General features: G+C 36.4%; 5 protein-coding genes across 6 annotated transcripts; 1 reads left to right on the top strand and 4 right to left on the bottom strand.

The window, feature by feature from the left end:
- Positions 1-83: 83 nt before the first annotated feature.
- Positions 84-6,780, top strand: LOC142532166 (elongator complex protein 1). The gene is made up of 5 exons (XM_075638430.1): positions 84-361; positions 722-1,055; positions 1,852-4,909; positions 6,007-6,099; positions 6,182-6,780. The coding sequence occupies exons 1-5, from the start codon at positions 197-199 to the stop codon at positions 6,492-6,494; spliced, it is 3,963 nt and encodes a 1,320-aa protein (XP_075494545.1). The 5' UTR covers positions 84-196; the 3' UTR covers positions 6,495-6,780.
- Positions 6,781-7,077: 297 nt separating this feature from the next.
- On the bottom strand, positions 7,078-9,634 carry LOC142533836 (glucan endo-1,3-beta-glucosidase-like). The gene is made up of 3 exons (XM_075640739.1): positions 8,472-9,634; positions 7,395-7,662; positions 7,078-7,273 (listed from the first exon to the last, which is right to left on the bottom strand). Exons 1-3 carry the CDS (start codon positions 9,558-9,560, stop codon positions 7,245-7,247), a joined length of 1,386 nt encoding a protein of 461 aa, XP_075496854.1. The 5' UTR covers positions 9,561-9,634; the 3' UTR covers positions 7,078-7,244.
- Positions 9,635-11,146: 1,512 nt separating this feature from the next.
- LOC142532978 (uncharacterized) lies at positions 11,147-13,238 on the bottom strand. Its single transcript, XM_075639549.1, has 6 exons — positions 13,004-13,238; positions 12,821-12,907; positions 12,611-12,673; positions 12,372-12,473; positions 11,456-11,675; positions 11,147-11,378 (listed from the first exon to the last, which is right to left on the bottom strand). Exons 1-6 carry the CDS (start codon positions 13,082-13,084, stop codon positions 11,266-11,268), a joined length of 666 nt encoding a protein of 221 aa, XP_075495664.1. The 5' UTR covers positions 13,085-13,238; the 3' UTR covers positions 11,147-11,265.
- A 960-nt stretch (positions 13,239-14,198) lies between these two features.
- LOC142532952 (CASP-like protein 5B1) lies at positions 14,199-16,743 on the bottom strand. Its single transcript, XM_075639512.1, has 3 exons — positions 15,942-16,743; positions 14,945-15,077; positions 14,199-14,433 (listed from the first exon to the last, which is right to left on the bottom strand). The coding sequence occupies exons 1-3, from the start codon at positions 16,070-16,072 to the stop codon at positions 14,233-14,235; spliced, it is 465 nt and encodes a 154-aa protein (XP_075495627.1). The 5' UTR covers positions 16,073-16,743; the 3' UTR covers positions 14,199-14,232.
- A 123-nt stretch (positions 16,744-16,866) lies between these two features.
- Positions 16,867-19,289, bottom strand: LOC142532951 (uncharacterized). Of its 2 annotated transcripts, none has more exons than XM_075639511.1 (5): positions 19,095-19,289; positions 18,665-18,704; positions 18,485-18,580; positions 17,452-17,589; positions 16,867-17,337 (listed from the first exon to the last, which is right to left on the bottom strand). In XM_075639511.1, exons 1-5 carry the CDS (start codon positions 19,146-19,148, stop codon positions 17,315-17,317), a joined length of 351 nt encoding a protein of 116 aa, XP_075495626.1. In that variant the 5' UTR covers positions 19,149-19,289; the 3' UTR covers positions 16,867-17,314. The 2 variants fall into 2 exon arrangements, with proteins under 2 accessions (XP_075495626.1, XP_075495625.1); XM_075639510.1 differs by having other exon boundaries at positions 17,456-17,589; positions 19,095-19,272.
- Positions 19,290-24,566: the final 5,277 nt, after the last annotated feature.

The following is a 24,566-nucleotide window of genomic DNA, read 5'->3' as shown; positions in this document are numbered from 1 at the left end:
TGGTTGCAGTTGCAATAATATCAAACTTCAGGGGGTTCAATGCAGATAATGCATTAGGTTAATACATTTGCACTCTCCATCGACCTTAAGCTAAAACCCACAAAAACCTCAGTGAGGTAATTGTACTGTAGGCTTGGACCAATGACAAACTGCCAATCGAATTGAAAATCCACCGAGGAATCGTGCAAAGGAAGAGATGAATAATCTGAAGATTTCTTGGGAGGTGGCTGCGAGGTTGCAGTTACAGTCTGAAAGTGTGGAGGAGTTCCTCCGGTTGTCGGCCATTGACGTGGAGCGCGATCTCCTCTTCTTCGCTTCATCCTCCAATTTCATTTACACAATGCAGAATCTTTCATCTCAAGTATAAAAACAGTTTTTTTTAATTTGTTATTTTCTGTTGTTTTGTTGTTTCTTGGTTGTACTGTCTTGCAGAAGTTAGCGGAGATGGGATTTAATGTTTTTTTTTGGATGTGTCGTATGAAGATTACGGATGAGTGTTATGAATCACGATATTATGCATGTGTTTATAACAAATGCGCCTAGCGAAACTGCATAAATAAGAAAGATTTTGTCTTTGATAAAACTTCATGATTTGTGAAATTGTCCAAATGGAAGGGCTAATCTTTTTCCAAACTTGTTTTAATGATTATGAACCAAGTTTCTCGATCTCTCTATTGTTCTGTATCTATAAATCTCCTGAAGAATCTTTTTCCGTAACCAGACTGAAGGAGCTTGGAGTAAGACCTCATCACCTGCTTCTGCTCAGCTCATTGATCTAGAAGCAGGAGATTACATTACTTGTTTAGAATACGTCATGGAAAAGGAAGCCTTGCTCTTGGGAACTTCTTATGGTCTTCTATTACTCTTTAATGTGTATGATAATGCAACAGAGATTGTTGGACGAGTCGAAGGTGGTGTCAGGTGCATCTCACTAAGTCCAGATGGTGATTTGTTCGGTATGGTCACTGGTTTTCAGCAGATTCTAGTAATGAATCTTGATTGGGATCTGTTGTATGAGATGGCACTAGATGATTTGTCAGAAGATATTGACGTACGTAAGGACTTTTTACCATATTCTTTAAATTTAAACTTGATATGAGTCAATCATGTCATAAGCTGCCTCTTATGTTGTTTAACTTGATGACATCTGTTTCATTTTGTGCTTGTTTTTTCGGGGTTTGAAGGAAAGTTTTTTCGCTATTAACGACGATAGTTCATAAAGTTGTATATGGATAGTTTTGTGATATAATAGTAAGATTCCATTAGGAGTTAACTTTATTTAAAAAGAGATTTTTGAAATGCCTTGTCAAAATCTCTCAAATTCACACCTACTCCTTCGGGGAGACTTGCACAAATGGATCTGTGTGAAAATTCGTTTTCAAGAATAGATTCCTCTTGTTATTTTGCACATACTCATTTTTGCAACTGGCTCCTATCTTTTGGTAGCTTTGCACATGGCAATTTCTTCTTGTGCCCTTTCCAGTTTTTCTTTTTTATCAATAGGCAACATTTATATTCCAATTGAAAATTTTTCCTGCGTCATTGTTTGTAAGAGAGTGACGTGGTTTATGAAGGAAGCGTGGAGAAGATGCTCAGAAAAACATACCGCAACTATCATGGAAGTGTGAGCAGATGAGAAATAGCATTTACACCAATAGTTTGTGAAATATAAAAATCAACATTATCGATCCAAGTTTAGGAAGAGGGAGGTGTCGTGGACTTTTTCTTCGGTCCTTTGCATTTTTATTGTCATTATACTGCAAAAATGTTTAGTGCTCAAGAATAAATGAACTTTAGAATTGAGATGGAGCTGTGCAGTTTATTCACATGATGTGTTGGATTGTGTTTCAGATGAATTAGCATCTTCTGCCGAAGTTTTGTTCGACAATCCCATTTCATGGAGGGGCGATGGCAAGTTTTTTGCAGCTCTAAGCAAGGCGCATGACTCATTTCCCTCAAATAAAAAGCTTAAAATTTGGGAACGTGACTCAGGGGCGCTCCATGCTGTCTCAGAACCAAGGCCTTTCATGGGATCAGCATTGGACTGGATTCAAAGTGGAGGAAAAATTGCTGCTGTCTATGATCGAATTGAAGAAAAGAAATGCCCATCTATAGTCTTTTTTGAGAGAAATGGTTTAGAGAGAAGCTCATTCAGTATCAACGAGGGAATTGAGGCTACTATAGACATTCTGAGGTTCAACTGTAACTCTGATCTTCTTGCTGCTATTGTTAGAAATGAAACATACGATACCCTCAAGATTTGGGTTTTTAGTAATAATCACTGGTACTTAAAGCAGGAGATTAGATATTCAAGGAATGATAAAGTGAACTTCATGTGGGATCCGATAAAACCTCTTCGGTTGATTTGTTGGACTCTTAGTGGCCAAATTATAAGCTATAAGTTTGTTTGGGTCACGGCTGTAAGGGATAATTCAACAGCATTTGTCATTGATGGCTCAAAGATACTAGTAACCCCATTAGCGTTGTCCCTGATTCCACCTCCTATGTATTGTTTTAGCTTAGAGTTTCCTAGCGCTATTCGTGATATGACTTACTGCTCCAAAGTTTCACAAAATCGTCTGGTTGCATCTCTGTCAGATGGAGGTTTAAGTATTGTGGAGCTTCCTCTGCTTGAACAATGGGATGAGCTGGAAGGGAACCATTTTAAAGTCGAGGCTTCATATTTTGGTACAGAATTTGGATCTTTGCTACATCTGTCTTTGTTGGATTCACACGTGCTTCTTGGTGTTTCCTATTTTCGTTTTGGTGATAGTGATGGCACTAAGAGAACCCCGTTTGATAAGGATGGCAGTCTAGGTTATTACCTGATGGAAATTGAGATCAGTTGCTCTGAAGATCAAATTCCTAGTTCAGTGACATCCTCAGGTTGGCAATGTGAAATTTCGAGTCAGATTTATCTTGAAGGGGTGGTTATTTGTATAGCTCCTGTGCCATCTCATAGATCTTTGGCATTTGTTCAGTTTGATGGTGGAAAATTATCTGAGTACATCCCAAAGGCTGGAACAAATAGAGGAGCCAGTCTTCGTAAATGTGACAATAAGAATTTCTTGTTTTCCTGCCCTCAGATGGATATTGCTCAAGTTGGAGATTTTACACCAGATAAATTGTTACTCCTTGGGCTTGATGACAATGGCAGCTTGCATACTGAGGGAAGGATATTATGTAAGAACTGCAGAAGCTTTTCATTTTACTCGAATTCTGGCGATTCAACAATGACTCATTTGGTGATTGCAACGAAACAGGATTTACTATTTATTGTTGACTTTGGTGATATCGTGCGTGGGGAATTGGAACAGAAGTATGAGAATTTCATGCCTATTGTGAAGAGTAGAAAGTCTGAAACTGAAAGCATTTATATAAATATATGGGAGAGAGGGGCCCAGGTTGTAGGTGTCCTCCATGGAGATGAGTCTGCTATCATACTACAGACACCTCGAGGAAATCTTGAATGTGTGTATCCCAGAAAATTGGTCCTTGCTTCAATTGTAAATTCTTTGGACAAAGGTCATTTCAGAGATGCCTTGCACATGGTAAGACGACATAGGATAGATTTTAATATCATTGTTGACCGTTGTGGTTGGCAAACCTTTGTTCAGTCAGCTGCAGATTTTGTCAGACAGGTGAGGAATTTGAGCTACATAACAGAGTTTGTTTGTGGCTTGAAAAATATAAATATCATGGAGACACTGTACAAAAATCACTTGTCCGCGCATCACATAAAGGATGAGTGCAAAGACGTAAAGGTTTCAAATGATGATAATATAGTAAACTCTGTCCTGATGGCCATCCACAAGGCGCTTGAGGAGCACATCGAGGATAGTCCTTCACGAGAGATTTGCATTCTGACCACTTTAGCTAAAAATGACCCCCCAGCTCTGGAACAGGCTTTGGAAAGAGTAAAGTTTATCCGAGAAATGGAGCTCTCGGGAACTGATGATTCAAAGAGAACGTCTTACCCTTCGTCCGAGGAAGCTCTGAAGCATCTGTTATGGTTGTCTGATTCAGAGGCGGTTTTTGAAGCTGCTTTGGGGCTTTATGATTTAAATCTTGCCGCTATTGTTGCGTTAAATTCACAAAAGGATCCTAAAGAATTTCTGCCACTACTTGAAGAATTGGAAAACATGCCAATGCTTTTGATGAAGTATAAAATAGACCTTAAACTGAGAAGATATGAAAGTGCTCTCAGGCACATTTTTTCTGCGGGAGACCCTTACTATAAAGATTTTACAGACCTGATGGTGAACGTTCCTGAACTATATCCTCTGGGTCTTCAGTTGATTGATCAGCCGCATAAAAAACGGCAAATTCTTGAAGCATGGGGAGATCATCTTTTTTCTTCAAAATGCTTTGAGGATGCTGCTACCATCTATTTATGTAGCTTCCATCTAGAAAAAGCTCTAAAGGCTTATCGTGCTTGTGGCAATTGGAGGGGGGTTCTGACAGTAGCTGGCCTCATTAAACTTGGGAAGGATGAGCTTTTGCATCTGGCGCGTGAACTCTGCGAGGAGCTTCAGGCACTTGGTAAATTAGGTGATGCTGCTAAAATAGTATTAGATTATTGTGGTGATATAAACAATGGTATCAGCTTATTGGTCCAAGCAAGAGAATGGGAAGAGGCTTTGAGAATTGCTTTTCTGCACCAAAGAGGCGATCTGGTTTCAGTAGTGAAAAGTTCTTCTCTGGAGTGTTCTAGCTTGCTTATTGGAGAATACAATGAAGGGATGGAAAAAACTGGCAAGTACTTGACCCGCTACTTGGCTGTTCGTCAAAGAAGATTGTTATTTGCTGCAACAATCCAATCTGACGAGCGATCTGTGGGCTATCTTGATGATGAAACAGGTTCACAAGCTAGCACTACTTTCAGTGAGTTGAGTGCATATACCACAGGGTAAGTTGCCTAATCTTCAGCTCTCTCCAGCATATAGTTTTGTCATACTTCCTTTTGTTTAGAGTTACTTAGTTTTGCTAGAAATGTTGGCCAACATCTTTTAGCGTGGCACCATCGCACTTATGTATATTTTCCTCCTCTTGATGCCCGCCCCTGCTCTATCTATGGACCAAGGATACCCTTAATTCTTACTGCTGCTTGGGCTGATTCATTTTGTTTGTGACATGCAAGTGGTTTTTATTTTTGCAATCATCCTTTAGAGTGGCCAATCAAGTCTGCTATCTGTATCTCCTCCCACTTCCTTACAGGTAGTTCTAGCTGTTGAACAATCTTAGATGTCCAATACTCCTGCTTCCTCACTGTTGGTTCTCAGGGTTGGTTCTGAATATGTAGTCATTTCCTTAACCAAAGCTCAATATCATGAGGACAGTGGGCCAAATAATTGACTCAGAAACTTGTCCTTTAAATTTAGTGTCATCTTGCTTCCCCTGAAGACTATGTTACACTGTTTCACTTCATCCTTCCAATATTATTCTAGGTGCAACATCTATATTTCATTGCTCTAATAGAATCTTTCTAGATGCAATTGAAGCCTGAGGCATTCCTCTCTTGTCTCGGCGTGTAACTATTATTTTCCATATGTAACAAATGTGGGATATCATCTTATATGCACCTACTTGGCAGATCTAATATCGATGTCAAGGGATGAGTCAAGTGTGAATTCAAATTTAAAATTCTATAATTAAGAACTGACATTCATTTGCCAGTTTTCTCCTGTATTCCGCTGGTAATGTTCGTTTCTTTTTTCTACTCTCATATCCTTCTTACAATCCTAAGACTTTGTCAGCAATTTAGTGTTAGGCTGGGAGATTATTATTCTTTCTCTGCCTATTGAATCATGCTAGGCTGGGAGGTCACTCATTACCATCAGTAATCTATTGACTTCTACTTTTCAGTGATACAAATTGGTGCCAATTGGCTTCGATGGACTTTTGTTTTCTTTATCTAAAACCATGAAGCCATCAAATACCAAATTGTGAAATCTTCGAATTCACTTGGACATGCTTTGTACTATTTGTCTCACTTATCTTGAGCAGGACCAAAAAGGGTTCAGCTGCATCGACTTCCCTGAGCACGTCTGCTAGGGGCAGAGGGCGTCAGCGAAATAGAGGAAAAATAAGAGCTGGGAGGTAAAATATTGCTTCTATGTATATTGTATTTACCTTAATCGGGGGAAAACCCCTCATAAGAGAAGTAACTTTTGCTATCCAGCCCGAGTGAGGAGATGGCTCTAGTAGAGCATTTGAAGGGCATGTCTCTAACCGAAGGAGCAAAATGTGAGCTTAAATCTCTACTGACTTGTCTTGTGATGCTTGGTGAAGAAGAAACTGCTCGGAAATTACAGCGTAGTGCTGAAAAGTTCCAGGTCGCTCAAATCGCAGCGGTAAAGTTAACTGAGGATGCGATGCCCAGTGATAAGGTTGATGAACATGTGTTCTTGTTGGAACGTTACATTCAGAATGTGCGCAAGGAACCACTGCATAATTCAGAGGCCTTCTCTTGGATGTCGAAAGTATTGCCTTGATCCTCTCCTTCAACTCTCCATGTTATTTTTGCGCACTGTAAAATTTACTTTCTAAAGCCATGAGATAGCAAGAACAGTGAATTCTCAAGAATGTTTTGAACTTGGGCTAGTTCTATCTTCCATTTGAGGCAGGCTGATGTACAGATACCATGATGTATGTATAAGAACTAAAGCGTTTATGTGCGCTCTTTGTTATAATTAGGATTATGTTTAATATGATGGTAATTATAATCAAATACTGTAATCTAATTCTTAATATAATTTTTAGATGAAATTATTAAATCTATTACGGGATTTTATATCTTGGTATAAAAAAGTAGGGGTAATTCGATGTCCCAAAAACGATTTAATAACCCTTTCACTCAATAGGGATATAGATATATAGGAAACGGTAATAATGTAAAAATATCCACCCCTAAATACGTAAAATGAATTTTTTTGTTTAGATAACAAATAGAAATATTAAATTTAGGAAAGAGTTCATGACATTTTTTCAGCCACTATTTCAATTTTGATAGATATCAGTTAAATCAAGAATTACGTAATTCACGCTGTTAAAAAAAACCGACGATCTTTATCACTGACTAAATAAATAGACGACAGGATGCCAGTTTCCACTTGTAATATGGAATTAATAAAGTAAAAAAATTTATTAAAATTAAGGGATCCAAAATTCATAAACTATGCCGAGACGAAGTTCCCAGTTACAATGTATCCTCATCCTGGCTCCCCATCCATCTTCTTGTGGATTTAAGAAGTGTACCTGCATTCGCCATAACCTGACCAAAACAAATATATATATATATATATATATATATAAGATACACATTCAATTTATTATGATAACCCAAAATGGATAACAATAATTGATGTAGAAATAAGGGAAAGATGAAAACGTACTGGGGTCGTTGGCAGTGAGGATGCCAGAGCCGGCGAAGTCACAGTTGAAGTCATTTCTGCCTTCAGCTTGGTAGTAAGCATTCATTATAAAAGAAGCATGTGCCCGCACCGTGTTGGGGTCGAAGCATGAGCCACCGGGCTGAATCGGACCACAGTTTACCCCTTGGCTGCACACGTAGTTTATGTTGGACTGCAGGGCTGCGTCGGTTGCCGCCGGCTTCGGCACACACCATTTCTTCCCTGCTGCTGGCGCTGGTGTAGGAACAGGCTGCAGCCACCATAATATTCATTCAGATCAATACATCATTGTTGTTTTATTTTAAACTTATTTCAGTACATCTCTGACTTTTTCTTCTTGTATATGATAGAATTTACTTTTCTATTAGAATAAAAAAAAAGTGCAATTACAGAATTAAAGCTCAAGCTTAAAATCGGGAGACTTCAAATTTGAACAGAAGAAGTATAAACAAAGCATAATAAAGAAAAAAGCATGTGGAAAGGCAGAAGTATGTTGGAAGACAGATATTTCGAAATAGGACGAACATACGAATAAAAATAAGTGGATGGGTAAAAAAATTCAATATACAGCGCATGCACCTTTATGCTTAACAGATAATATAACTGTAAATTCATGTGCTAAGTCTTTCTTTTCTTTTCATTTTCTTCGAAAATTGTGAATTCTAACGTTCATATACAATTTTTTAATCAATTAGATATAATATATTTATGCTTTTGATTCTCAAACATTAAACCAAATGAGTTTTTATTTATTTTTTTTCCTTGACAATTGGAGACATAAATGCCCACCAAAGCACTTTTTAATAATCTAACAATATCAGTTTGATTTATTACTACGTTACCTTCGAATAATTTAACTTTGTCATAAAAAATTTTGTGCAGATAATTAATAGATGAGATGGTAAACTGATGACGAAAATCATAACAATTTATACATAATTAAATAACTAATCATGTTGGATATATATATATATATATATATATGTGCATGTTGTTAATTCTGAATAATCTCAAATATCATCCAAAAATTTGTGAAAGTGTAAGCTAATTAAATCTAACCTTTGCGGGAGCGGCTCCGGCTCCGGCGCGCATGATTCCAACGTCGTATACGGCGGAGAAATCTGGTCGGAAAAGCCCGAAATTCCTTTCAGCTAGAGAGCCCGTTTTCTGATTCTCGTTAAACAACGCGAAGATATATGTCTCAAACCTCCGGTGCGGCATCAATGGCGTTCCTCTCCCAGAATTGTACTGCCTCACAAGACCTCCATTGTACGACGCCGCATTCTCGACCGAGCATTTGGGCTGCTCAAACGTCTCCCCCTGCGACGCCCACCCCGTCTCGCCGGTTACAATGTCGACATCTCCGTAACCCAGTCTCTTCATTGACATGTACACAGCGTCCAATAACAAATCGAACATGTTTCCGTAGGTTCTTTTGGAGTATCTGTCATAATATCCTTTGTTTGGTCGGAACAGTGCGAAATCTGCCTTCTCAGGGCTGTATCCAAAGTACGGGTATGGGTTCACCATGAAAGGAGACTTCGATTCACGGAGGAACTGGAGCATTGGAGCGAGTACCCCGACGTCCCATCCGGGTCGGAACCTGCCCAGGCTCGGGGGTTCGGATCGTTTGAGGATTCCGAGGGAATGAGCTGTCGTCACCTTGATGTCTTTGATCCCGGAGAGGAGAAGAGCTTTGTGGACGCTTCTCATGGCCGATACGAGGTTGTCGATGAGGTTCTGTGGGCCCCAGTGGAGGATTTCGTTGCCAACGAGGATGTAGTTGATCTTCGTCCGCGGGTAGAATGGCTTGATGTTTGCAGCCACCCAGCGGCGGGCGTAGCGGACGTTGGTTAGACTGGGGATCTCGCCGTTAGGCACGGTGAGGGCGACGAGTATCCCCGTGTCGGCGAAGGCCCGGAGGATGTCTGGGTTGACATCAAAGAGTTTAATACGGTCGATGGTCGTCTTGTCTTTGAGGAACGCGGCGACTTGAGCAGGCGGAGGGAGGTTGTCCCCGAGGGTGCCGTAGTTAACGCCTATGCAGTGCACGGCTGTGATGTGGAGGAGGGCGACGAAGACAGCGGCGGCGGAAGGTTGTAGAGAATGACGAATCCTTGACGACACCGCCATATGTAATGGATACATTAAAGCAAGAAGAAGAGAAAGCGAAGAGGATTATTACACACAAATAAAGAAATGATGATGAAGAGTGATTGCACCAATAGTTGAAGAAAATGGTCAAAAAGGCAATCCTTCGTAGACCAATGCCTAAATATTAATTGACAACAACGGATCGTATTTACGATAAGGATCTTTTGTTTGAGTCATTAATGAAAAATTATTATATTTAATGCTAAGAGTATTATTTTTTATTGTGATTATCGGTAAGGTTGACCCGTCTCATAAGTTAAGATCCGTGAGACGGTCTCACATGAGACCCACTCATATTAATTTAAATATTATATTTATACATATATTAAATAATAATATTCAAGATTTTACCATTTTATATAATATATTATGCATATATAAATAGATTATGACGATGATAATGATCTTTTGAAAATCGGATGCCATTCGGTGATGTTGATATGATTTAGGTAATAAACGACTCCATTAGAAGTGATTTCATTTTTTTTATCGGGTCTAAGCAGAGATCGAAAATCTTGAACGCCCGATCCGAAAAGACCTATTTTGAGCTTTAGCGAGTGTTCTCTCGGACAAACGAAACAATCTTTCTGTAAAGACCTTAAAATCTGACATGCCGTTTATGTATAATTTCTATTTTTTAAGCAAACAATTTCAAATAAAAATTGCAACCCTTTTTTTGGATTTAGGGTCTTTTATTTAATAAGAAAAATACACTAATTATTCCCCGTACTATAATTTTCATTTATTTTATGTTTTATTAAAAGCCCAATTAATAATAAGTAATAAAATCCTATCTGTATACATTAGCACATATTACGAGAAAACGCGCATTCAAAATGTCTGATGGTAAAGATTATTACGCGTTTAAAAAGCGGTGAGTTCGTTTCCAATCCCGAATATGATGATGTGTACTTAAAAAATAAATAAATAATTATAAATGACAAAACTCTGCGTGAGACGGCCTCACGAGTTGTATTTTATAAGACGGATATCTTATTTGGGTCATCCATAAAAAAATATTATTTTTTATGCTAAGAATATTACTTTTTATTGTGAATATCGATAGGATTGACTCATCTAACAGATAAAAATTCGTGAGACCGTATCATAGAAGACCTATTCATTATATATAGTCTAGATTAAATACAAAAATAATTTACAATAAAATCAACAAGATAAAAATAATGTATCATTGTGGGCATTAATAGTTACTTGCAAAACCTGCGTGAAAAATATAATTTGTTATTGATAATTATATATAATTTTTAAAATTGATAGAGATGAAAATATGAACAAGTTCCTTTGTATCGCCGTCCCCTTTGTACACAAGGGCTGGCAGGCTGGCTTTCTTCTGGAAACATATTTTTTCTTTCGTTGGATCTGAGTTTTTGGCCACCATGAACGACCTTTTTTCTAAATTTACACTTGATATGAGCCCTAATCTCTCTTTTTCTTTTCTTTTTTTCCCTTTTTATGTATCAGTGATTTCAAGCAATTTACCCACGCATGTGTGGAACTTGTTTTTTGTAAATAAATAAATATATAAGGAAAAGTATTAGAAATATAAACTCAAACCATTAGATCATCTCAAAACAAAGATTGGATCACCGTGAATATATGACTATGAGCTATGAAATTGTGTTGGAGAAAAGCAAAATATAAAGTTACAAAATTGACAAGCTGTTACTTCCAAAAAGATTCAGAATTTCAATCCTTGGCAAATAAGATAAATCTCTCTGGAACAAGATCTAGTTGCTCGAGGCCTCAGCCAGGATGCCTTTCGGAAGAGTGGTTTACATATTTGGCTCAATTCTGCAGATGAAAAATTCTAAACAATTAAAAGGCTCATATAGAAAGGTAAAGAAATTTTTAGGAAAATCAGCAACCACCTTTTACATCTTCACTTTCAAGAAGCTTGACAACTAGGTGTCCCCCAGGTTGCAGTACACCAGAACCATCGGATTGCGTCTCTGAACGAGCAAGGGCATCAGTCCCAACTGCCAAATTGATTGCTTGCATCCCCAGTTCAGCGGATAAAGCAGAATCTCGATCAGTGATTCCAGAAACAGGGGGACACAGGTCGGACAGAATCACGGAGAAGCCTCTACTCTAAATACAAAAAAAAAAAAAACTAGATCTTAATGTCACAAGATCAGAACACAAATGAATTGTTGCTTTTAAATAATTAATAGATCGTCATAGAGAATGTAACACAAGCCTGTGAAACGATTTAACTTAAAAACCAAAATATGTAGAAATAAGCTATTCTTTTAGCTTCTATAAGAAATAACCACTCAAACACTGTAAAAACAGCAAAGACAAATGAATCAAAAGAAATGAGAAACTTTTATCACTCTTACAACTAATCACTCTAATAACAATTCCCAAATAATAAATAATGTTTCAATTTCCATCCACTGAAACAAGATATGAATGTTGTGATTTTTCCTTTCTTTGTAATTTTTTTGTTATGTCAATCATAGCATCTGAACCTCAAATTTGATGTTTCCCATGTTGTTATTCCAGAATTACACCTTGCTGCCAACTGAGTTTCCACGAAAAAAAAATAAAGAACTTTGAAAAATGTATTCAAGTGCTCCGGAACACATTCTGTTGAATATTTGAGATCAAAACCAAGACCAAGAGTTGTCGAAAACTAAATTACGAATTAACAAACACTAGGTAACTGCAGAAGATTGATCTTGAAAAAAAGGACAGTATTTGCAGTGAACGGAAAACAATAAACAATATACTCAATTATATTAGAATCCGAAAATTGAGCGTTTCTACAAAAAAATTGTTTACCTGGGGAGAGAGAGCTATAACTTGTTCCCTTGGTAAACTCATAACATCAGCACAAACAGTTTTAACCCTTGAATCACAGTACAGAGATGGAACCTTCACCTTCTGTCCTGCCACAAATCGATAAACAGTTTTCAAAACACCAAACTAAAGAGCCATCTTATTATCTCGAAACAAATTAAACAAAATAGCACACAATGACATCGCAAAAGCATAGAGTATCGAATGGATGGATGCATTACCTTGATGTCAATCCCAACAACAGCTCCTCCCTTTATCAATGGGCCCAAGTTTTGACAAGCGACCTAGATCATCATAATACCCATTAAATTACATTTTTTGTCCCATTAAAATTTGTTAGCGAAAAATAACACTGATAATCACATTCATTTTGTCCTCAAGACACATGAAGAAACTAGTAACTAAAAAATAAGCGCGTTACCATCGGTTACCTGAAGCCAAGCGCCGGGAGCACACCCAAGATCAAGAACAGAAGAACCAGCTGTTATGAGTTTGTACTGCTTCTGCATCTGAACCAACTGCACTTTCCCAATACCCATTTCAAGAAAGAACGAGAAAATAACATTTCTACACACTAACTACGCATAATACACAGCTGGGTTCAAAGGAGATACCTTGAAGGCAGAGCGGGCAACATAACCCAGTCGCTGAGCTTCTCTATAGAAGAAATCGGGCGTTCCTGCCCCTCCACTCATTCTGATCTAGGAACGTTGCGGCGGGTACCCACCCAGGATCAGTTTTCGTTATACACTGGCCGACTCGCAATTGGAATACAATAGACGCAGTTTGTGCAAAGGATCGTGGATATTTTCTCAAGAGTGTTTTTGTTCAAGTACTCGGAGGTCCTTTACTTTGCTTTTGGTGTGTAACCTCACATTTTTTACATAATTAATTTTAGTTTTTCATGTGTGTTGAGTTTCAAAGCTAGTTTGGTAAAATTATTTAGTTCTATCAAAATTGGTATTAGAAAAGGTAATGACTTACGGTGATATGATTTTTATTTAACCAAGTAAACTCCTCATACCACCCTAGGATTATTTATCACTCTTAATTCATCTTATTTTTCCTATTTTACCTTTCTCCTATATCCAAACTCACCAACACTTCCTGTCACCGACCACCGCCGCCAAAATAGATAAGCAATTTTATCAATTCATCAAAAATTCTTAATTATCTCATTCTTAACAATCATATCAAACATAATATTATTTTATCACTATCTACTTCAATCATTTTTTTTATCATTTACCTCTTAATCATTTCATAATTTTATTCTCCAACCAAACGTGGACTTATAGTATTGATTTTAGCACTTACTGAATTGAAATTTAGAAATTCCCCCATTGAACTTTACAAAAATTCTAGCCATTATAACGATTGGTGCAAGGACAGATTATGCCCAAGCACCAATTTATGCAGTGTGCAAATGTATACTGAAATTATCCTATCCTCGGACTAAACGGAGACCCATGCCTGACGACGAAGATTTCGAGAAGTCTTTTTTTTATGGGTTTTTTTTTGGGGATGATTCAAATTTCCACCCTCCAAAAGCCCTCGGCTCACATCTTCTTCCCACCGGAGAAAAATTACACTAAGGAAGACTGAAAGAAGCACGAGGGGAAAAGTTGAAGTTTTTAGTATCAAGTTAAGAGCTACTGTTTGGAGAAGGGATTACAACATCGTTCATTAGGAATCATCGTAAAAATGTACAAACCCCAAATAATACACAAACACGCAAAAAGCATTTCCCGCATGTGAATTTCAACTCATTCTGTTTACATGACGCAATAAGCCAACAACACTCGTGTGTGAATAAAAAAGTTTCAATATCAACTCGTTCTGTTCAAAAAGATGGGACAAGCCAAAACATGACATATGAAGAATAGGCAACAAGAAACCATGAGGCAAATGCCAAAGCTATGGATATCTGAAACATATCGCACGAATATTTGGGCTCTATCACACAGAAGCTTGTATCTCTGGTAAAGAGGACAATAACACCAGCAGACGAGCTAGCAGCCGCGAGTGATAGAGTAGCTGTAACCTGCAGAAGGAACGAATTAGTTGAGAGTTTAAAATCCACTTCTGGATTGAAATCACAGTGGTATAAGAATGATCTCGGTAGGATATAATGGCCAAATGATGTAACATTGATAAATAACCATACATTTTGGTTCCATACAAATATCAAGAAACACATTCCATCACATAAGGTTAAATTGAATTTGCATTTCGAGAACGTGAAACTAAAAATAGACTAAAAACTACGTTTGATAGATTTCCACTCATACTGAGATTACCCTCACATTAACAGCATCCCCCAGCCCTCAAACACTGTGTGTTGCATAAAATGGCATTAGGCTTTTGTTTTATCCTAAATCAACTCAAACTCCAGAAAACAACTCTCTTTATGACAAGTGTACAATTAGAGGTTTTATTTGATAATCCCTTTGTTTCAAGAAAAAAATGAAAGCAATGAAGAATTTGTTACTGATATAATGTTACATGCGAGTATGTAAGTATTTCAAACAAAGGTTAAGAGAGATGTTAGTTACCCAATCTCCAACAACAAGAAGACTGACTATGAAGTGATTACGAAGGCCTTTGTTGAATCTCAAAGCATGTATGTCGAGGCATGCAAGTCCAAAGCTCCACAAAACTTGAAGACCCATGGATGCAATCAAGTAGCTGTTAAAATATGCGAACAGATTAGCAATCTTTGGGTGAATTCCATGATTCAGACACCAGAAAGTTTTTTAATTGTAGAATTGACCAAGACTCTCAAAATTATTGAGTTCAAAATCATATAAGCAGGCAATTTCAAGTAGTAGAATAGTTGTTTCAATTTCAGCCAAGTATCAGAGAAATAGAAATTGAACTTTCAGTACTGATTTCAGAGAAATCGAAGTAGAACACACACAAAATATGAAAGAAAAACTTTATTTTTCAGCCGTGACAAACTGAAAAACACTAGCACATAAAAAAGCCCTTCAACTCATTTTCCGGCTAAAATAGGAGAGTTATCAAACAGAACTGGAAAGAGGGAGCCAACATTTCAACTAGGTCAATAAGAACCAGTTCTGTGTTGAAACCCTCGGTGATCTAGTGGCACCTTGGCAATCGTTTTGATCAATGGAATATGTTTCCTAGATCACACGCATGGAAATTAAATTAACAAATTGAATAATGTATACACATCTTGAATCCAAATCTTTTGTTGCACACGTTTAGGAAAATTTTCATAATAGGTTTCACATTCATCTACGATAGTCTCCATTAAATTTTAATTGTTACTCATCTACCTACCACCTGCAATTTACGTTAATATGTGTGGTCTGTTTAATGAGAGACGATTTGGAATACACCAAAAACAGAAACTCTATTCAATTTTTCTTCTTTCAAAACTTCTCACTTCCTCCTTTTAGTAGGCACGACCAAACCCCAAAAACTATTTGTAATATTTTTTTTCCAACAACCACATGCCATGCAACCCATATATAGAAAATAGCAAAATAAAAACAAATCGGTAAGAAAAGAAAAGGAAGAAATTACCAAAAAGCCGTAGTAGTAGAGAAGCCAGAAGCAGAAGCCATAATCCCAATAGAACTAGCTGCACACATACACTGCCCAATCCTTATTACTAGCCCACTTTTTTTCCCTGGACCGCCAAACACCTCTTTCATCTCTCTTCCAGCACCCTCTGAATTTTCGCGTATTTTTTTGGCCAGAGATTAAATTTCTACGAGGTGGGTTTTTCTCCACAACAAGCAAGGATTCAAATTATTACATAAAAAAGAAAACTTCGTGATTTTTTAAACAGTAAACGTCAAAATTCTCTTTGCTCTCTCCACCAATAAAGATGGGATACTGCGAGGGAAATGGGAGAACAGTGGGGACGATCTTCCGATTTCACAACACTGAAATGGGAATTGAGACTGAAACTTTTTTTTTTTTTATCAAAACACAATCCTTTCTGGTTACAATTGAATGGTAGACAGTCATGATTATTTGTTGGAGGAGCGGATTTCAGATATATCTAATAATCTGCGATCTCGCGCAATTTTTCAGTATTTACGGATGCTAACAAAAAAAAAACAGAAATAAAATAAAGTGGAAAAGGAGATGGGGAATTTGCGTAAATTCGAAGTTTTTTTAAATGATGAATCACGTGACAGTCATAGACTGTTCAAAAACAACTTACAAATTCAAATAAAATGTGCAAGGGTCTTTCTTACATTTCCAGTTATGAATTTGTTGTTGATTGTAAATTTGGATAAATAAATACTTATCTCAAGATACTGTTTTATACGTTCATATTTTTTAATAATATATATAAAAGTAGTAATTATACTTTTTTTTAAAATAAAAACACAAAAACTTTTATAAGACCATATTACAAGTCAATTTTATGAAATAAATGTCAACAAAAATCCACAGAAACCAAAAGATTTTACAATATTGTTGCACACCAACTAAATGAACTAAACCAGCAGGACCAAACTCCCCACTATTATAACAACATAACTGATATCACCAAGTATTTGTTAATTGCACATTCAAAATACACCCTTTTTTCACACATTTTTATCTATTTCAGTTTGTTAGAATATTAACTCCCAACAAATTACAGTCTACAAGCCAAAGGTTGTAAGTAGCAACATTTCCATCCAAAAATATAAAATAAAATTATTTTTACAGTTTTCTCTTCCAGTAACGAATGCACAGCCTAGCGTCAGCGAACCATACCAGTATGTAGCTAAGCGAAGAACCACATTTTGATAAAGATTGACAAGCCCATTTGCAGCACAAATGCAGAAATGACCACGATCGTGAGTTGGCTACTCTGAATATAAGATCTGAGGTTCAAAGCAACGAAGCTCGATGATGCAGCACCAGCAATTAATATTATAGTCCATCGCAAAAATTCAACTGGAATAACCAGCAGAAACTGGAAGTACCCAAAAAAAATATCACATCACATTCTGAATTCATTGGCAAATAAACGACTTGCAATAAGAATGCGTAAGATTGAATTTCATGCCTATAAGATAGTCATTTATACCTACAGAGCTTAGGACAAAAATGAAAAGGGAATATCCCCACAAGCACCAAAAGCGAACAAGGCTGGCACTTGAACCGATATATTGAAGCAAAAAGTAGTACGCGAGTGGAACTATGAGTGCATAACCATATATGGATCCTGCAGCCACATTTAAATAGTTGACATCAAAGGTCCATGACGAAATTTGGCTGCTGCTTCTTTGAGAGGGAGAGGGAGAGGGAGAGGGAGAGGGAGAGGGAGAGGGAGAGAGAGAGCCCACATATGAAAAGAAGAATTACATCACCTCGGGTCAATACCATAATACTTGGTAAACACCACACAATGAGACATTTTTTTACTTTTCTGGTTTGATAATGTGTTGTACTCTTAAATGATAAAGAAAATTATTCATGAATTTGGTGATTTGCGGATAGAAAAAGAAGCAGGGCAGTTTCCTCTTGAAACAGAAATCATATTTTATATGAAAGCTCAGAATTTACACATGGCATAGCAGGCCTTACTTACAAAAACACCCGAATGAAGGAGCTAACACCCTGGTGCTCCTCGATCTTTAGAAAGGAGACTAGTGAAAGTACCACCAGGACCAGGTCATGCTTTCAAGAAAAGGACTGGGGACTGGTAGAATGTATCTCAGTCCCTTCTCTATTATTTCCAGGCATCTCACATCTAATTGCCTATCCACCTACTTTATCCAATCGGTGTCAATTCACAGTTTGTAGTACTCTAATATTTTTTTTTATCTTTTCTACCATAACGAAGAACTTACAGAATACAACCGCTTCCAAATTCCTACTTCAACCCAGGAATCGTTGTTTGAAAATATGTATTTGCATAATCGGTAAAATTAGAAGCTAATAAAAGTGGATGGATTTAGTTGGATGATAGAAAACAAAGTAATGCTTTAATCTTCACTACCAGAACACAGACACCATCAATTTTCAACAAAGACATAACTGCAAAATGCTGCAGTTCGACACACTCTGATCCCTGTGAAATAACTGCCATCAAAGAGTCGATGAGGAAAATTTCTCACCACTGACACCACCTACAGTTTGATATCCCTGACCCTGACCCTGACCCCCACCTCCACCGTTGTTGGGAGGAAATATTTGCAAATTTGCACCAGGAACTACATAGAGTTTCAAAATGGAACTTATAAGCTTTGGTGGTCAAGATTCATCAAAAACTGAATCTTTGATATAGAAGCTCATACCTTCTTTATTGGTGGTCTTCTGGTCTCCACTAACAACAGCCTGCAAATTTTTTTAACATGGAACTATGATTTCATCTAAAATATCAGCTGGACAGCTGATTCAATTTGGTTTCCAAACATTTGTAATCATGATTTTGAATTAATCATCAAAGCACACCAAATTCTTGTTGGCTAATGATTAGTTAATTACAACAGCCACGACTACCAACCAAAAATTGACAATAAAAGTAATCCTCGCAAACAAATACGAGATTTCGTCAATTTTTCAAGCTCTCGGAGCTCCAAACATAGTAATAAATTCATAACACCGATATCCATATCTCAACCAGATCAGATTCGATCAAATAATTCCATAATGTAGCCTATAACAAAATTTCTAGCATAAAGGAGGAAAAAAGAAAAGAAAAGCTAGACAACAGTAAATGCGTACCGGAACAGAGCCTAGCAAGTGGCTGGAGGGAAGATTGGCGAAGGACTCTTCCATCGGATTCAATCGATTAACGAAACGGGATACACGTTGTATCCAAGCAGTGATGCTACATGGGGTTAATTTCCGCAATAGCAAAAATGTTGGGGGTGTTTTGTGATTTTCGAATGCTTAGTTTGCAAGTTCCAATGTGTCGGTCCAAATAAAAATATTTTCCCGATTAAAATGGACTTCACTAATAAAAATTATGATAAATTATTAAAATATCATTTAATCTAATTATATATTTTTTTATTCTCTATTTACTTTGAGAAATAAAAATTATCGTATTTAACATTTAAATATAATCTAACATAACTTACTTGAGCATTCATTTTTATGAAATATTCCGCATTCGTTTAATTTAAGCTCATATTTATCTCCCTCCCGATACTTGCTTCTTTCCATTTTTACATTTAGTTGTCTTTTTTTTTTTGTTTTACTAATATATTAAAAACTCTATAAATCAATATTTTTGAGGCCATGAAATGTTATTAATTTAAAGAGTTATTAATTAATCGATAAAATAATAATATATTTTTTCGCCAAACATAAATTGAATTACATAAAAAGTCATTTTGCTACATCAATGCACGCATCAATTTTTTTTGAATTAGTATAAATAAAAATTCATTGCACACATATAATTATATTTCACTAAAATTTTCTTGTGTTTGTAATTTCAGAGAGTTGTTATTTATGATATTGAGAAGACCATAGTTTTATACTTGGTTTTTCTGAAATTTTGTTATCTTATTAATTTAGCATACTGTCTCAAGTCGAGACCAAAGTAAAATATTGTTTTAGATATATTATTAATTTATCAAATATTAATATATAAAGGTTTACCGTATGACTTAGATAACTGAGTATTGAAAAACGTACAATTATTTTTGAATAAAATAAATATGTATAATTCTTTCATCCTTATATATCATGAATAAATTTTTAGTCGTTCTCAAGTATTTGAGAATATCATTCAAGACTTTCCAGTGCAATGGACAGTGGTTAAACTAATATTTACTTGCAACACTTAGCGCAGTAAACACCATACCATGTTTATTATTTCCAATGGTAGATGCATAGTGAATATGAGTCATAATTTATATATTTTCTTCAGTATTAGGGCACAAAGACTTCAACATTGGTAGATACCATATCTTGGACTCCTTCATAAATATCCTTAGTATGATATCGATATAAATGGATTGAGTGAACCTTATCATCTTTTTAATTTATCCATATAAATCAGTATTCCTAATACATATAATGTTTAACTCTTGTTCTTCATAGATAATTTTTAGATAGCCATATTTTAGTTGACTGCAATTTTCTTATATCATTTCCAATTAAATAATATCATCAACATAAAGTACTAGGACTTTCAGTGCACCCCGACTAGTCTTCTTGTACACACAAGCTTTCTTATGATTCTTAACAAAATCAAATTATTTGATAACGTTGTCAAATCCGAGGTTTTATCTCCTTAATGTCTGCTTGAGACTATAATTGATATTTGAAATTTGCATACCTATGATCACTTCCATATATGTGAATCCTTCGGACTGAGATATGTGAATCTCTTCTTCAATATTATCATTAAGGAACACCGATTTCACATCTATTTGTCATATTTCATAGTCATATCATGTATCCATTGCTAGAAATAATTTAATTGACTTGAACATTGCAACCAGAGAAAATGTTTCATCATAGTAAAACCTTAGAGTATATTATTTTGTTACCAATCTAACCTTGGAGGTCATCGTCTTCCCATCTGTGCCAAGCTTCCTTTCGTAAATCTATTTGTTCCTATGTGAAAAATTCTCTCGGATAGATCAACTAAGGATCATACTATGTTCGAATATGTTACGTCCATATCAAACTGCATGACTTCAACCTATTTGAATGAATCGACATCGGATGATATTTTTTTGAAGCTTCTTGGATCACATCCAGGTGAGCTTATTCTGTTCATCTTCAAGAAATAATCTCATTTTCTTAGGTGGTCTTGAGATCCTTTCGGATCCCTTAGAAGCATGTATCTCTTAGACTAGTTTTTGGGGTGTGGGTTCTACTATTTCAGAAGTGGGTGTATCTCGAATCTTCTCGAGTTATATCATTTTATCTTTTCTATCTAATATAAACTTCTTATTCAATAAAATGATATTTTGTGAAATAAACACTTTTGTTTATTTGGGATCGTAGAAATAATATACAACAAAATTCTTTGGATATCTCACAAAGTAACAAAAATTGGTTTTACTGCCCAAGTTGTTTCTCATTAGCTTCTTTACATAAGTAAGACATCCTCATATTTTTTGAAAATAATATTTGGGAGGTTCCATCCATATCTCATTTGATGTTTTAACAATTGTCTTTGTATGAACATTATTCAACAAAATTACTATAGTTCCAAGCGAAAATCTCCCCAAAATGACGACAATTTAGTGAATCCCATCATAGATCGAACCATGTCCATCAATGTTCGATTGTGACGTTCTGACACACAATTCAACTATGATGTGACTGAAAAAGTCAATTGTGAGAGAGTCTCATTCCCTTTAAGGTAGTTATGAAACCTAGTACTTAAGTATACTACATTTCAATCAAATTGAAGTGTTTTAATACTCTTTCTTACCAGTTTTGGATTATCTGAACTTTTCAAAGATTTCAAACTTGTATTTCATCAAATACTTATATTTCGAGAAGTCATCAATAATGATAATGAAGTAAGAATGCTCATATTTAGTGTTAACAGTTAGCTGATCCCACGCATTTGTATGTCAAATCTAATAAATCATATACACGTGTGCTCCACTTCCCCTAGGAAAATGGTTTGGTCTTTTCATTTTAAACAAGACTCACATAAATAAAAAAAAATTTATTTCTGACAAGTCATACATATCATCTCCTACTTTTTTAATCATTTTTTGGGAAATATGTCATAGTCTGAGTGACACAAGTATACTTGATTCAGACTATATTTTTTCTTTTGTTTGTTGAAATATTCAAAAATCATGTTCTATAGATGCGCTTATAAATAATGTAGAAATGCATTAATATTTATAAGTACTAATGTTAGTTTGTTCTCAACACTATCAAAATTAGCATATATTCTTTCTTCAACCGTCCAAAGAACAAATTGCAAAACATTTTTAAAAACCATGAGTGACGATGAGCCAAAAAAGAAATAAAAAAAACTTCAATGATAATACATTCATCTCAATCATCCAACTCCAACCATGAACCGTAGCGGATCATTTATATACATGACTTTGTTGGAAAAGTCAAGAAAGGCAGCACAGGAAAGGAAAACATGTAATAAATGTGTGTTGCCTATTTTGCAGGAAGTTTCGCAGAATTGATGAAATACGCGTTTTTAACGCGTGTTCACACGGTCAGGAGGCTCTATAAATAGAGATCCCCCTTCATTCTAAAATCATCCCTTCTTCGAGTTTTCTCTCATCTTATAAGCATTTGAGTGCTTAGTTCTATAATATTTGTGAGGTGTTTTGTTCTCCTGTATTAAGAGAGTGTGTGTTCTCTTTGGAAACACAGTGAGTGAGTTGTACACCACAAAAAATATTATAGTGGAATTCTTTTCATCTTGCCCGTGGTTTTTACCCTAATAATTTTTAGGGGTTTTCCACGTAAATCTCGGTGTCCATTTTATTCTTTATTTTCGGGTTTTATTATCTCAAATTCTGCACGTGGGACCAACAAGTGGTATCAGAGCCTTGGTTTAAAATTTCTTAAAATTCTGAGTATGCTCTGTGGTTGCAGCCTAGACTGATCTTCCACATCAGAAAAGTTTTTTTTAAGATTTTTTATTTAAGGCGGGATTATTTTGTCTGGTCTACTAAAATTGTTGTAGACATAATGGCGGAAAGGTACGAGATAGCAAAATTCAACGGAAGCAATTTTATGCTATGGAAAATAAAGATACAAGCAGTTTTAAGAAAGGAAAATTGCTTGGCGGCTATTGGAGATAGACCGGTGGAGATTACAAATGATGGAAAGTGGAACGAGATGAATGATAATGCTGTTGCCAATTTACACTTGGCTATAGCAGACGAAGTTTTGTCAAGTATCTCTGAGATAAAAACAGCCAAAGTTATCTGGGATACTCTGACAAAGATGTACGAGGTCAAGTCGCTACACAACATGATTTTCCTAAAGAGAAGGCTTTATACTCTTCGGATGGCGGAATCCTCATCGATGACCGACCATATCAATACACTAAATACTCTATTTGCCCAACTCACTTCCATGGGGCATAAAATAGGGGAAAATGAACGTGCGGAGCTTCTACTTCAAAGTCTACCAGATTCATACGATCAACTTATCATCAACATTACCAACAATATTCTGATGGGCTTTCTAAGATTCGACGATGTCTTAACTGCGGTTCTCGGAGAACAAAGCCGGCGCAAGAATAAAGAAGATAGGTTGGTAACATCGAAGCAAGCAGAGGCTTTACCGATGATAAGAGGAAGATTTATGGATCGTGACTCCAGTGGGAGCTAAAGGCGAGGTAGATCAAAGTCGAGAAGTAAGAAGAAAAATATTTACTGCTTTAAATGTGTAAAGGGCACTTCAAGAAAGAGTGTACGAGTATCGATAAAAGCTCTCAAGGAAATGTGGCCAGTACTTCAGGCAGTGGTGAAATATTATTCAGCGAAGCAGCAACTGTTGCAGAAGGCAGGCACAAATTTTGTGATACATGGATTATGGATTCAGGAGCGACGTGGCACATGACGTCTCGGAGAGAGTGGTTTGATCATTATGAACCAGTCTCAGGAGGATCTGTATTCATGAGAAATGACCATGCCTTGGAAATCGCTGGGGTCGGTACTATCAAAATTAAAATGTTTGATGGCACCATTCGCACCATACAGGAGGTACGACATGTGAAAGGACTGACGAAAAATCTTTTGTCCTTGGGGCAATTGGATGACATCGGGTGCAAAACTCGGATCGAGAACGGGATCATGAAAATTGTGAAGGGCGTGCTTGTGGTTATGAAGGCGGAAAAGGTTGCTGCAAATTTGTATGTACTTTTGGGAGAAACACATAAAGAGGCAGAACTAGCTGTTGCATCAATTGGTTCAGGAGAAGAATTAACAGTGTTATGGCATAGAAAGCTCGGGCATATTTCAGAACGGGGGTTGAAAATTCTCTCAGAACGGAAGCTGCTGCCGGGACTTACAAAAGTGTCACTACCCTTTTGTGAGCACTGTGTTACCAGTAAACAACACAGATTAAAGTTTGGCACTTCTACTGCCAGGAGCAAAAGCATATTGGAGCTGATTCATTCAGATGTTTGGCAAGCACCGGTTGTATCCCTAGGAGGAGCAAGATACTTTGTCTCGTTCATTGATGATTTCTCTAGGATATGTTGGATGTATCCAATCAAGAAGAAATCAGATGTTT

This window comes from Primulina tabacum, chromosome 18, assembly GCF_025594145.1.
Source record: "Primulina tabacum isolate GXHZ01 chromosome 18, ASM2559414v2, whole genome shotgun sequence".
NCBI lineage: Eukaryota > Viridiplantae > Streptophyta > Magnoliopsida > Lamiales > Gesneriaceae > Primulina > Primulina tabacum.
Note: the sequence above shows the minus strand (reverse complement) of the source record. Positions and strands in the feature narration are given on the sequence as shown.

Bases quoted from the DNA above. Each gene is read 5' to 3' on its own strand.
- LOC142532166 (XM_075638430.1), top strand. From the start codon at position 197: ATGAATAATCTGAAGATTTCTTGGGAGGTGGCTGCGAGGTTGCAGTTA. The intron at 4,910-6,006 runs GTAAGTTGCCTA...TATCTTGAGCAG, and splicing joins TTGAGTGCATATACCACAGG to GACCAAAAAGGGTTCAGCTG. The intron at 6,100-6,181 runs GTAAAATATTGC...TTTGCTATCCAG, and splicing joins GGAAAAATAAGAGCTGGGAG to CCCGAGTGAGGAGATGGCTC.
- LOC142533836 (XM_075640739.1), bottom strand. From the start codon at position 9,560: ATGTATCCATTACATATGGCGGTGTCGTCAAGGATTCGTCATTCTCTA. The intron at 7,663-8,471 runs GTTAGATTTAAT...TGGTGGCTGCAG, and splicing joins CCGGAGCCGCTCCCGCAAAG to CCTGTTCCTACACCAGCGCC. The intron at 7,274-7,394 runs GTACGTTTTCAT...TGTTTTGGTCAG, and splicing joins CCTCACTGCCAACGACCCCA to GTTATGGCGAATGCAGGTAC.
- LOC142532978 (XM_075639549.1), bottom strand. From the start codon at position 13,084: ATGAGTGGAGGGGCAGGAACGCCCGATTTCTTCTATAGAGAAGCTCAG. The intron at 12,474-12,610 runs GTAATGCATCCA...GTGGCAGGACAG, and splicing joins TTGTTGGGATTGACATCAAG to AAGGTGAAGGTTCCATCTCT. The intron at 11,379-11,455 runs GTGGTTGCTGAT...TTTCATCTGCAG, and splicing joins TGAAAGTGAAGATGTAAAAG to AATTGAGCCAAATATGTAAA.
- LOC142532952 (XM_075639512.1), bottom strand. From the start codon at position 16,072: ATGAAAGAGGTGTTTGGCGGTCCAGGGAAAAAAAGTGGGCTAGTAATA. The intron at 15,078-15,941 runs GTAATTTCTTCC...ATATTTTAACAG, and splicing joins TCTACTACTACGGCTTTTTG to CTACTTGATTGCATCCATGG. The intron at 14,434-14,944 runs GTAACTAACATC...TTCCTTCTGCAG, and splicing joins TTCTTGTTGTTGGAGATTGG to GTTACAGCTACTCTATCACT.
- LOC142532951 (XM_075639510.1), bottom strand. From the start codon at position 19,148: ATGGAAGAGTCCTTCGCCAATCTTCCCTCCAGCCACTTGCTAGGCTCT. The intron at 18,581-18,664 runs GTATGAGCTTCT...AACTCTATGTAG, and splicing joins GAAGACCACCAATAAAGAAG to TTCCTGGTGCAAATTTGCAA. The intron at 17,338-17,455 runs GTAGGTATAAAT...GGGTACTTCCAG, and splicing joins TCATTTTTGTCCTAAGCTCT to TTTCTGCTGGTTATTCCAGT.